The 14,122-nt window shown below is 45.0% G+C and overlaps 1 protein-coding gene across 1 annotated transcript in view; it reads right to left on the reverse strand.

The window, feature by feature from the left end:
- Positions 1-14,122, reverse strand: part of ALG8 (ALG8 alpha-1,3-glucosyltransferase) — a 152,120-nt gene that overhangs the window by 106,386 nt on the left and 31,612 nt on the right. Inside the window, exon 2 of the mRNA XM_086933905.1 lies at positions 8,546-8,624. Coding sequence (XP_086790031.1) covers positions 8,546-8,624 — 79 coding nt within the window. The remainder of the gene's footprint in view (positions 1-8,545; positions 8,625-14,122) is intronic.

Below are 14,122 nucleotides of genomic sequence, written 5' to 3' on the forward strand. Positions count from 1 at the left end.
GGAAACCGCTTGGTGACAGTGCGCTCTACAAATACTTTGACATTTACATTTACATTTAGGCGTAAAGGCACATTTAAGTGAACATTTTGACTTACCTGCTAAAATCAACATTTAAGAAAGTACTTACTTTATATAAAAATACAACTTATTATTCTAAATTGGTCTCGTATTTATTCTTGAGTGTATATCTCATTTATTGCCTCTTTGTGTGTCGACAAATGCTCAGCATTACCCTCTGATAAGTCTGATAGCTCGTCCACAATACCACAAGAGAGAGCATTTGAGTTATCATTTGTGCCTCTGTAAGCAAACTAGAGTTTGCCTGAAGTCTTTACACAGTGTACTTTGTTGATCCACTATTTAAAGAGCCAGCTACCTACAAAAGGAAACATTTTTAAATGAGAGTTAAATAAATTAATTTCAACATATCAACTACATTTATAAATATTAATTTTAAATAATAATTTTTAAAAATACACTCACCCTCATTAACATTTGTATTTAATATGTGTAAACAATATAAACGCTTTACTCCTTTAAAACTGTTTAATGTAATTTCTTAATTAAGTTTAGCATTTAATTTAAAAAATAATTGCATAAATAGTTTTTAATGTGTAATCTGATAGATAGATCGTAGATAGATAGATGATGTGACCCAATTATATTTATTTAACATTAGTTCCTATGGGGTGTTATTTTAATGCTCTGTCTCCAATGACGTCTGTGAGTGTATTTTGCAGTATTAGTGATTGACTATGTGTGGTGCTTGACTTACTCTAGGACTGGGCTGGAGTACATTTACACCTAATTTGACACCTTTAGGGCAGTAGTAACTTTAGAAGTGTATTTAGTGAATTGCAATTGTCTTACTCTTTGTGGGTATGTGTTTTGTATAGCATGTTCCTCCTAAACCATTCCTTAAATTATCCTAACCCCCATTTAGTATGAACTGTTTCCCATTTTTAGTCACTCCCCCTTGTTACTTTCACGTATACCTACATGTGTGGAGATCTCTACCACTGTGGCAGAGATCACTGCACACAAAAAAAGAGAGGGAAAGGTCTACAGCCTTAGGATTGTAAATTACCTTTTGTACTACAAACCTATTTAATTACTACAAAATGCCGTTTGTGAATCAGGCTCATCGATTTTCTTCCTTTCCCTTACTAACTGCCCAATGTTAAATAGGCTTATTTCATTGGCCTGTTTAGCAGTACCACCTCTACAGCCTCCATGGGACCTTTGTTAAGTTATTCTGGCATCCCAATGAATGTTATTGCTACTCACCACAATAATGCCATTCCTTAAAGCATCTTTCACCCTTATAAGGACAGAGGAGAGGTGGAGGGTTCCAAGCATAAGATACACATAACATAAGGCACCACTGAACTATAATCATGAAAGAATTCACTAACCAGATCCTTACTGGTACTAATCATTTAGCTCTCGCATTCAAATAATTTAAACAAAATAGTGAACCCTAGCCAGATCATGGACTTAACCTACAGGTTAACCATCAATTATGTGTCACTGCTTCGGTGATGAGACCCACTCAAGGTTTTTCTCATTTAAAGCTCCTCAAAATTGTACTGGGAAACACAATGTTCCTCTACTACTGGGTAATATGGAGTAAAGTTACCCTAGTTGTGGATTCTCTAGGGGACATAATAGCATCTACTATTGGATAGAGTATGGAACAGGTTTGGTACAGCGGCCTGGGTGGCTGACTGCGGAACACTGGAGCTCACAATTCGATCGCTGGCGGCAAGTTAGCCCCGCACCATGTGACTCTGGGCAATAGCTCGCTGAATCTTCCCAATGGTCCCCAGCGCCTTGACACCCTTAGGGGTAATTGTTCGAGCTTTACAAATACCGGGTTTATTAATTTATTATTACAGTGAGAACATACAGTCATACTGGGGATCGAACCATGAGCCCCAGTGTTCCGGAGTCAGCCGCCCTGGCCGCTGCGCCACACCTGTTCCACACTCTGTCCAATAGTAGATGCTATTATGTTTCCTAGAGAATCTACAACTGGGGTAACTTTACTCCATATTACCCAGCAGTAGAGGAACCATCACATAAGGGAGGAGAGTCTCTCAACTGTCATCAACAAAGATTGAGGTCAGTCAACATGCACACACAAAAAAAGTATCACAAAAGTATGCCTTCAATTTCGATTTTCAATCCATATTAAGGAGGTAATATACTGCCCAATTATCAATGAGGTAATCTTTAATTTCAACACTTATTACAATTCTTTTTTTATTGAGATAATCTTTTAACTTCATGAAATTTCGCTCTGATTACACCTCTTCAAATCAGCTTAACCTTGTGCGACATTTTACATTGCTGTTGCATTTTCTGTGCAGCAACATTCCATTCTTAAATAAGGTGGCTTGGAATGCTTATTTAAGACTATGCAGCTTCCATGTGTCAGTGCTGGTTTCTTGAGGGTGGATGAATCGTCTTAATAAAGCCCACCAATTATTTTCCAACTTCTGCTTGTGGTGGCTCTTTTGTCCCTTAGTAGGTGGTGCTGTTCGCCCTCTTTCAGTTCCTACTTTTGTCTCTTACTACTCATTCCTAACTTTCTTTCTATTGTGTCTTTTTTTGTCAACCTAATCAATGACAGTACACGCTGAACATTCGATTCATCTTTTGATATTGCAGAAGCACGACCAAGCATAACTTGACTTGAGAAGATTGACTTCCTCCCTTTATTCAAACTATTATACTTTGTTCATCCACATTTCCACTGTCAAATCGTAGTACAATGTTCCATCCATACAGGGCCGGACTGGGAACTGAAAGCAGCCCTGGCAAATTTTGCAAGACCAGCCCCTGTCCGGCGCGTAGCAGACCAGCCCCCGTCCAGCGCGTAGCGAGCGAGCGCATCGAGCGAGCCCGACGGCCACTAGGGGGGTTTGAAAAACGACAGACCAAAATGGTGAATTTTACAGCATATTTTTCATTACATATTTAAATTGTATCAACTTTCAAAGCACATTAAACAGTAGATGATGACCATCAGGTTACCCACCCAGTCATATGTATTCATAGGCATTCTTTCAGAGAGCACCAAAAATAGACTCAAGTTTGCGAGAATGTTCTGTACATTGGTCATCGAACGTCACGTCCGGTACATGCTGTGTTTCAACAAGTAACTCCTGTTGTGCACGAATCCTGGACGTTTTTTCTCAGGCAGGAAAATGTAACATGCATTTGGTTAAAACCCTATGGTAGGGTGACCAACTGGCATTGGTGAAAATTCAGGACGGCGAGTGTAAAAATTCAGGACAAAGGGTCAAAATTCAGGACACAAATTCAGGACAGCAGGCCAAAATTCAGGACAAAACTTCAGGACAATAGGTACGTTTTACAGACACATCAGAGGTCGCGCAATAGTATATAAGTAAGCCCAGCAATTTCCAAACATATTCAACCGTTTGCAAACCTATCCATCATGTATCCTTCCATCTATCATTTCACTCATCCATCCCTTCATCCATCCCCTCATCCATCCTTTCACTCATCCTCCATTATCCATCCATCCACCCTTTCACCCTATCCATCTGTACACTTATCCATCCACTCTTCATCCCATCCATCCATTCACTCATCCATTCAGCCATTTACCCTTTCACCAATCCAGCCATCCTTTCACTTACTAATCCTTCCACCCATCCACTATTTTAGTCATCCACCCATCCTCCCTTTCTCTCTCCATCGACCCTTTCACTTAGCCATCCTTCCTTCCATCCATCCATCCACCCATCCATCTATCTACTCATCCACTCATGAATCCATCCATTGACCCTATCACTCATCCATCTATCATTTCACTCCTTCACACATCTATTCATTCTTTTGTCCATCTACCCTCCCTTTCACTCACTCATCCATCCTTACATCCACCCTTTCACTCATACGTCCATTCATTCACCCTTGCACTTATCAATCCAGCAATCCATCCATCATTTCACTCATTCACCTACCCTCCCATCATCCACCCAACCATCCACCCACCCACCCACCATTCACCCACTCACTCATCCATCCTTTCACCCACCATCCAATCCACTGATCCATCCTTTCACCCACCCACTATCCACCCACCCACTCATCCATCCATCCTTTCACCCACCAACTCTCCATCCATCCATCCATCCTTTCACCCACCCATCATCCATCCATCCATCCGTCCTTCCCCTCATCAACCATCCTTCCCCTCATCATCCATCCTTTTCCCTCATCATCCATCCATCCTTTTCCCTCATCATCCATCCATCCATCCTTCTACCCACCCACTCATCATCCCTTCTTCCCCTCATCATCCATCCATCCTTTCACTCACCCATCCATCCATCCATCCCCTCACCCATCCATCCATCCCCTCACCCATCCATCCTTCCTTCCCCTCACCCATCCTTCCCCTCATCCATCCATCCTTCCCCTCATCATCCATTCTTCCCCTCATCCTCCATCCATCCATCCATCCTTTCACCCACCCATCCATCCATCCCCTCTATCCATCCCCTCATCCATCCATCCATCCCCTCACCCATCCATCCCCTCACCCATCCATCCTCCCTTCCCCTCACCCATCCATCCTCCCTTCCCCTCACCCATCCATCCTTCCTTCCCCTCATCCATCCATCCTTCCCCTCATCCATCCATCCTTCCCCTCATCCATCCTTCCTTTCATCCATCCATCATCCCCCTCACCCATCCATCCATCCATCCCATCCATTTATTCTTCCCCCTCATCCATCCATCCATCCTTCTCCTCATCCATCCTTCCCCTCCATCCATCCATCCATCCATCCTTCCCCTCCATCCATCCATCCATCCTTCTCCTCATCCATCCATCCTTCCCCTCCATCCGTCCATCCATCCTTCTCCTCATCCATCATCCTTCCCCTCATCCATCTTTCCCCTCATCCATCATCCAGCTCCCCTTCCACCCATACATCCAGCTATTTACCATTTTCTCTCCATCCTTCCCCTCACTCATCAATCCATCCATCCTCTCTCATTATCCATTTATTCAATCTTTCATTCATCCATTCACCCTTTCACTAATTCATCCAGCCATTCACCCATCCCTTCACTTACTTACTCGCCCACCTTTCCATATTAATTTTGAGCTGAGCCCTTTTGAGAAGAGGCCCATCAAGAACGTCACCCTCGCTGCAGGGGCCGTTCCAGGACTGGGACAGAAGCCACCCAGGGCGGAGACAGGATCCACCACAGGGGGGGACAAGAGTCATCACAGGTGGGGGTGGACTGGAGCCACAACATGGGGGGGACTGGAGCCATCACAGGCGGGGGAGGGGGTGGGGGGTGGAGTGGAGCCCCCACATGGGGGGACAGGAGCCATCACTGAGGGGAGGGCAGGAGCCACCACATGGGGGGACAGGAGCCATCACTGAGGGGAGGGCAGGAGCCACCACAGGGGGGGGACAGGAGCCACCACAGGGTGGGGACAGGAGCCATCACAGGCGGGAGGGGGGGCAGGAGCCATCATAGGTGGTGGGGGGGGGACAGGAGCCATCACAGGTGGGGGACAGGAGCCATCACAGGAGAGTGAACAGGATCCACCAGGGTGGGCACAGGGGTGGGCATGCAGTATTCTAGTATCATCTTGGGCTCCTCGCCCCCTCCTGCACAAGACAACGAGAAGACAGGCTCTCTGTCCAAAATGCCATCCCCCACTGTGATGTACAGTACTTACAGGAGATACTCTAAGAGAACTGATTGAACTGATTGTCCTCCATACTTTGTTAATCAGTGTGGGTGCGATTGTGCCATTTCTTTATTTTATTACATTCTACACTGCATGTTTGAAGAACCGAGGTTTGCTTACAATTTAGTGACACTAATTACGCTCTGTGAAGAGAACCACGTGCTGCCTCGGTGTAATCAGGGGTGTAATCTGGCCGAGTCTCGGATGTTTGGGGCCCTGGGTAGAAATGGAATGTGTGAGCCCCCCTCTAAATAGCAGAGACATTACACATTCAGGGCTGTTTGCATGTGAATAGATGTCGCTGTTCCTGAAGTTGCAGCCCCTCCCTCTCAGTCACCTTGGAAGCACCTCTTAACAGCCGGTCAACGAGGGCTGGAGGTGTGAGGGTTGCCACCCCGCTGTGCAAAGTTGGCTGCAGTCTGATAAATTAGTTGTTTAACTATTATTTCTTATGCTGTGAAGCAAGCAGCTAACGTAAACTCTCTCTCTACTCAAATGATTGTTATTTCTGATATTTATGATTCCCTCTTCTTCACTGCTTTATTTTGTCCACGAGCAAGTGTCACTCATAGTCGTTGAAATGTCACACATAATTTCAGTGAAATTATCAAAATCCTGGTCACACTCACACATACTAATCTGAAACCTTGGCAGCTATGAGTCAGTCACGTCCACACTGCCACCAGGGCCTGGTGGTCCCGTGACGTAGCGCTGGAGAAGCAAACAGCGCAGCGCTGCCTGCTCTTTACTTTCAAGTTTCTCGGGGGCGGCCAGGGCCGGGCAGAAATTAAAACTGACTGACCCACTCACCTCGGCGCCGGCGGCCTGCTGTCCAGTGTCTGCTGACTGCTGTTGGTGGTGGGGTCGGTCAGTGTCGGGTCACGGACGGTGGCACAGGCACTGTGGCAGAGGGGGGTCGGGCTAGGCCTAGGCGGCGTTAGTAGCCAGTCCACTGCCGGCAGCCAGCCATTAGAATAAAATTAATTTCTGGGCCTGGCGGGACTCTCCAACTCCGTGCGCGACGGCAGACTCCTCTCATCAGTCACGCGCAGGCCTGCCAATGCGCATGCGGGAAGGAGGAGAATTACACCAGCCGCACCTAGAGAGGCGCGGCAGAGGAGGGGGCAGGCATAATTCTGCGCGCTGCGCACAGGCACCTCCCCCCTCATCCTCCATTTGTTTATTGTTAGGTAACGGCCCGGTTTGCATGCACATACTGAGGCTTGCAGTTGCAGCGCTTGCTTGGGGGGGGGTAGTGACAGTGTTCGTGCACGGTGCAGACGGTGACCTGCATGCATAGAGTGAGTCAGACACAGGATGATGTGCGAGTGCGGCCGTGAACAAAGTGAGTGTCGTGACGCACGCTGCCGGGGGCAAAATCGGCCCCCAGAGACACAAAACCGGCCCCCTTTTCGGAAACCGGCCCCCAAAACCCTCCAGCCGACCGGGGGATTGCCCGGTGCCCGGAATCACCAGTCCGGGCCTGCATCCATACTTCTCCTGTACACAACCTTGGGGGACTTTGTCATTTTTGCTCCCTGTAGCTTGTTCTTTAGCATCTGCATATTCATTTGTTTCTCATGAGGAAGGCACCATGTTAACTATTCAGCTCTCTGTGACTATTATCTGGTAATATCACATCATAGCACCAATTTGCACTTTAGGTATAATTGTATATCTTCCATCGTTTCCGGGCTGTCACTACTATTTAAACTTTCATTTATTTCTGCTATTACTATTTGATAATTTGTTTTACTTTCAAGATGGCTTGATGTGTCAACCGATCGCCTCACCTTTGGTAAAGTTTGCCTTTTGCAGACTGAACTTAGAAACCTGCTTTGGTTAACCACCTTGTAAATGATTTCAATATGAGATTATATATCTGAATCATAAGGACAATTTCAAACAAGATCATGTCTGCTTGTCTATGGTTCTTTAATCGGTCTTCCATTTTAGGAGATGTCCCCTACTCAATATCACATTTCCTCCACATACATGGAGACTTCATTTGACTTCTAGTTCATTTGCGATGTGATGAGCGCCCAGACATTACCTGCATATGCGCAATGACTTCCCTTGCCTGCCCCACCCAACACCGTTGCCACACACCCTAGGGTCATAATGATTAGTTACGGAAAACACTTTTCCTCTCACTTATCAGTCATTGCTTTGTCACTATACTGAAAGGACAAACCTGACCATCCAGTAAGCCATTGTATGTTCTCAACCTTGCACAGGTTAGGTTGTACAGCAGGCGAATAAAATCTGGCAAATGGCTCTGTGCTGAAGCAGTGGAGCTCATCCTGATATGCCCTCATTTGACAAATAAATTGCCAAAAAAAATAAGTTTGCCAGTTGCAGCTTGGACACTAACTACAGACCAAACTTTGAGCCTACAATTAATCTTTATTAAAGTAGTGCCTTAATGCAACCTCCAAGGAATTTGTCACAGTACGAAGCTACGGTGTATTGTACCTCAGAGGCACACGTTAATGTGCACAAAATGTGCCTCTATCATAGAATGGATTATGATATGCAAGTAAGCATAATAATATTACAACAATCAATTAGAACTAAGAGTGGAGGCAGAGTTTCCACAAGAATAGGACTGTATTTTTGGCACTGGACACACATTCCCAATGAACCAGCTCCTTTGAAAACAGACCAAATCAAAAAGTCAGATTTTCATAACAACAGGCAAGAGATGCAGATCTTGTTCTTTATCACAAGGAACTAAAGACATTGATGTTGCAAAGCTAAAACAAACAATTAACGTATACATAGAAAACGACTTACTTCATAGTACCACTGAGACACTGGTAGGCTGTGAGTGATGGCAAGCCAGTTTCTATGTACTTCAAAATCTGTAGAGTGGCTGTAATAGAATTACCATCATTACTAATCAAGGAGGGTAGCATCTGTTAGCAAATGAAACATCCAGCAATTAGGGCAATTTGATACTATTTTTATAGTTCTCAGACTTTACATGTGGTGACTGCTTTCTAAGTCTGGCATTAGACAAAACCTACTAACATAATATAGTTCCGTCCATGGGCTTTCAGCCAGCCCTCTTCATTGTTGTGTCATTTACATTTTTCTTGCAGTCATTGCAGAAATTAGCATGGAGCTGGGGGTAAGCCTAGTACAGCTATTGGCTGACTTCGCTGGAAATATCAGCATTCTGCTCTCTCAAGGAGCACATCAGCACACAAAGAGGTTTATTCACAAAGGAAATTTGGAATACATAAAAAAGTGCTCCTGAGGTACTCTTTTACAAACTTTTAGATTCTGTTTTTTTCTTCTTCTTCATCGGAGCACAGCATCAACTCCCTATTAGGAAACGTGCAAAGACGGTTCTTTCTATTAGTACTAAAACTGTATATGAATGTTCTTATTGTATTTCCATTTTAGATGTTTTGGGACCAATTTAAAAAAACCTGCAAGAGTATGTGAAGAATACTGCAGGAGTGACCTTTTAAGTGCTCCAAAATGCTTTGGTAAATAGGTCCCAAAACAATAAAGTTCTAAAAAAGAAAAAAAAACATGGCAAAACAAGACAAGCGTTGACAAAACTAAAAAGCTGGCAGCCAAAGGGGACCGACTGGCTTTGCCAATGCTTATTTTAAGTTAGGGGAGTAGCAGTCTGAGAAAAGATGAAAGATTGCCTGTATACTATTATGCCCACTTTTTATACCTTACCTTCACAAAAAGACCCCTACTTCTGGCAGTGTTCTTTTTGCATAGGTCAGAATTTGTTCATCCAAACTCTTTCTTTGTACCCCTTGTCATCACTGTTTTGTCAACATTTGCCACACAATACCAGCACAGGTTATCACTTACTACCAACAACAATTCCAAACCTATGTAGATGACATACACACAGGTTATCACTTACTACCAACAACAATTCCAAACCTATGTAGATGACATACACACAGGTTATCACTTACTACCAACAACAATTCCAAATCTATGTAGATGACATACAACTCCACATCTGACAATGTAGCAATACTGACCACGGTAATACAAGCATTGGCTAATCAATAGGTCTTGCCTTTGAGGCCTATTGGCTGTGCCAGTGGCTTTTGTTCATGCTGTCCACCATGTGGGGCATGGGGTTTAGGGAGTTAGAGAAGCACATGGATGCATGAGAACAACTTGGAGTTCAGGGATGAAGCACATGAGGGAGACAACTGGAAAACACATGCACTCTCATGAAAGAGTTAAATAAAAAAAACAAAAGTAGTTCCCTAAAAGCGCACAGTGGAAGACACAAATAAAGAGGCTATGCTCCAGGGAAGAGACAAACACACAATGGACAAGGCAAACTATTGAATAAGAAGAGAGCAAATGAGAGGGACAAGCTAAGCAATGGTAAGCAATGGGCAGGCTTTACGTTCTTATAAGTAAGCTGACAAAAGGTCTTTTTTCTAAAAAGCATCAGAAATTGTTTCAAACGCTACACAGTAGTTGAAGGACAACTGACTTCATCTAAATGGTAGCGAAGACCAACATTCTGGTAAATGGCTGAAGTAGAGATGAATGATTGTTTATCCAATGGTTAGAGGAAATAGTAGCTACTGGCCCTCGTTCAATCATTAAAATTCTTCAGGCAAAGTGTGAAGAAGAGCTCTTGTTTGCACCCCAATTCACCACATTTGGTAAAAACATGAACCTATAATTATGAAATAGTTCCTTCCTCTTCTGCAGCTAAGTCTTTGCATTGAACATACATCTTTTGTGCTCTTCTGTTTAGGTAAGTGGAATATATTCTGTGATGGGCACCTAATAAAGATATTCAAAAACCTCATAAAAATAAAGACTCAAGCAACCAGTCTCTGCCTGAATCACAGAAATCAGCTCCTATCACTCAAACCTCAAAAGAGACATACTTGGTTCCAGTGTGCAGCAAATAAAAAGAAGAATGGTTGCCTCCTTTCTTAAAGCACAAAGGGAATATGGCCTATCATGTCTACCAACACGGTCTCAATATTTCACCCCCAGTTGCAACTATAGATCAGACAAAGTGAACATAATCACTCAAACCAAATTCAACCACAAGGCACAACAGCAGTAGGGCCATCGCATTTCATGGGAAGAATTTTCGAACGCCTTGAGTTCAGACTTGTGGAATGAACCAAGTATGGCAGCCTACACTAGAAACCTGAAGATGAGTCCTTTACAAAGACACTTTTAGCTTACTCCCCAATGTTAAGAAGGCCCCTTTCCTTCAAAAAGGAATAGGGTCCCTGTAAATGTCTTCTATAAATAAAGCTTGGTTCCCAAATAAAACACTGCTTATGATAAATACTGCAGGGCCTTCCAATCGGCAAACTGCTTTACCATCTGCATTTGAGGTAGGACAATTAAAAGAATTTCAACATTCAACAACATGCTAGTGGTACAATCTTGTTGGAATGATACAAACCAGCTGATACAGAAGCAACCCAAGTGTATCAGCTCACAACGTGGTGCAAGGCTCTAATGTTGAGCATAGGTACACTCAGGCTACCGACTTGGGTGGACATTATGCTGACCTCGTTAGGTTTACAGGGTGCCTATGAGGGCCAGCTTGCCAAGATAGTGTATACTGGCTGGTATCGATCCATATAAGACAAGATTATTAAATGGCATGCAAAGCATTCCAGCATGATGCCCAAGTTATCAATACAGGACGCTTGAGGATGATGATGCCGCTAAAAACCACTTGGTTAACCATAAAGGTTATATAACCTCATAATAGCAGATTTGACTTTCATGGGACTTCTTCTCCCAAAATTCCGGCATTTGGCTTAGATATGAATAACTCAGAGACTCATTAGCAGATTCAGGACATCAACCAAAGTGATGAAATATAGAGCACCGCGGGATACACAAAGACACGGACAGCGGGAGGGGGGACGGACAGCGGGATACAACCATTAGGTACCATGCCATTAGACTAGGCAGCTTCCATCTGGGCGACATGCGTTTCCTTTCCCTTCGGGCAGGACTATTGAAAAAAACAATAATCATGTGTTAATAATCTCTTGATAAAAATAAGATGATCCCTAAAACACCTTACACAATCAGATTGTGTCTATTCGTTTATTTTTGCCGTGCTTCTGGGGAAAGGCGATAGGTATTATATGCAACTAACGTTGGGGAAAGACCAAAATAATGATGAAAAAGCTCATTTCCTTTTTGTAGTCATACCCCCATGCTAAAGCATACTCCTCTTGCCCCAGTGGTTTAGTATCCTGCATGATAGCGCATTTTTTTTTGCATTTTGACCGCTGTTTATTTGCAATTCCAAATGCAGTAACTGGGAATTACGTTACAGGTGTGGTAATGCCACCCAGTAACGGTAAAAACGTGTTGTGAATTACCACACTATTACCGGGCCCAGTGGCGTTATCTATACATTTGCCGCTGGTGGCGGTCCTGCCTTTGCCATGGAGAGGAGAGGGGTGCTGGCAATTCCTGTCCTGCAGCAAACGCATGTAAGAACTTTAGGGGCAGGGGGCGGCCGCCGCCCCCAAAACTCCTTCCGCCCCCATCCCCCTTGTACGCCACTGACCGGGCCACTCGTGATCTTTTTTTTCGGGGTAGGGCAGATTTATATAGCGCAATCTTGACCCGAAGGTATTGGAGCGCTTTACATGAGCACCCGTTATGTTACACAATGTAGGACACACATTAATTTATTGTTAGGCACCGGGACATTAAGTGATTTGGCCAGAATCGCAGAAAGCTGAGCCGATGCCTAAACTCGAACCTGATTCCCCAGATCCAAAGTCGGCAGCTCTAGCCGTTCGGCCACAGCCTCTCCCAATTTGTTTGAAACCTAAAAGGAGATAGGGGCTGGTGGGAGCTCCAGGAGTGAGGGCGGAGGAATGGAGGGAGAGAGCAGCGTGAATCTCTCTGAATCTAATGAAAGCCCTTCCTAAGCCTGATGTATTGCACCTGGGAGTCACTTGGTCTGCTCTAGCTATAGAATAATTGAAAGGGTCTGATCGGGGGGGCCTTCCCGGGGAAGTGTCTCTACATATGTACATTTCCAGGCAGACCTGCTTGGCTCCCCCTCTTTGGAGCAGCTTTAAGTGTTCCACTCTTGGTTGTGTGTCTTTCCTTCACTTGTTTATTCCTTTCCTGTCCCTTGCGCTCTTTCTATGGCAGGCGTTTTTGCGGCGGTGGGAGGCGCTGTCTCTTCTGGTGACCAGAGAGAGCAGACACAAGGGGCACAGATTGAGCGAGGAAAGAGGAGGGGTGAGAGGAAAAGAGACGGCAGGAGGGGAGAGAACGAGAGAAACCGAAACTGTAAGAGGGAAGAAAGAAAGCTGAGAGGGAAAGATGTGGAGAAAGCACAAGAGAGAGGGAGAAAGAGAGAGAGAAAGGGGACGGAGTAAAGGGGTAGCGGCGGGTCATGGAATGAGCCGAGAGGGCAAGAGGTAGATTTGGAAGAGGAAAGCAAAAGAAAGATAGGGCGAGTACAATGTATCAATGGAGGATGTGAGGATGGGAGGGAGAAAGGAAAGGAGGGGGCATCCGAAATGGAGAGGGGTGTGTGAGGACATCGGTGAGCGGGCAGGAGGGACGGCGGATGGAGGCGGTTGAGCTGGTCAGGGTGCGAGGAGAAGAAAGAGAGGGAAAGGCAGAGCGAGGAACCAACGAGGAAATAGAGGGGAAACGCGAGAGGGGACGGCTGGGGCAGAGGGGTGAGTGAGGGCAGAAGAGAGGGAAGGTAGGGGGACATTTTAAAAAGTGTGAACGGGACTGATGAATGGGGGAGAAGCTGGGGAGGGAGTCTTATGGGTGAAGAAGACGCAAGGGACAGATAGGAAAGAGGACGAGAGAAGAGACCCAACAGCGGGCAGAGGATGGGGACGGAGTGAAGACAGGCAGGAAAGGATCACCAGAGAAAGAAGAGAGGACAGTAAAGAGAGGGGACGAGATTAATGAACAGAGGCCACTGGGGTAAGAATAAACTGTTGGCGAAGTGTAAACTTACAAGAGAGGCGGAAAGAAGTGCGGGGGAGATGACGAGTTTTACTCCGCCCCACCAGGCAAAACATTCGTAAACCCCAATTCCACCTGGGTAGATCTAGTCAGAAGGGACACCAGCTTACTGGGTGCCGCAAAGGACGTTACGGCAAGGAAGGGTGCAGAAAGAAGCTCTTGTATATTTCTGAAGATTTATCAATATGCAAACACACCATATGTAAAGCTGTCACCGTGCCTCTAAACGCTGTTAACAACAATGGCTACAATAAGCCGACTAACAAAACGCTAATTGTATTGCCTCCCGGACACACTTTCCCAGCGATTCGACCAAGTAATAAGCAGATCTCTCCAGGAAAACCTTAACCCGCTCAGCTACCTCATCAGCGC

Source organism: Lissotriton vulgaris, chromosome 8 (assembly GCF_964263255.1).
Source record: "Lissotriton vulgaris chromosome 8, aLisVul1.2, whole genome shotgun sequence".
In the NCBI taxonomy this organism is placed as follows: Eukaryota; Metazoa; Chordata; class Amphibia; order Caudata; family Salamandridae; genus Lissotriton; species Lissotriton vulgaris.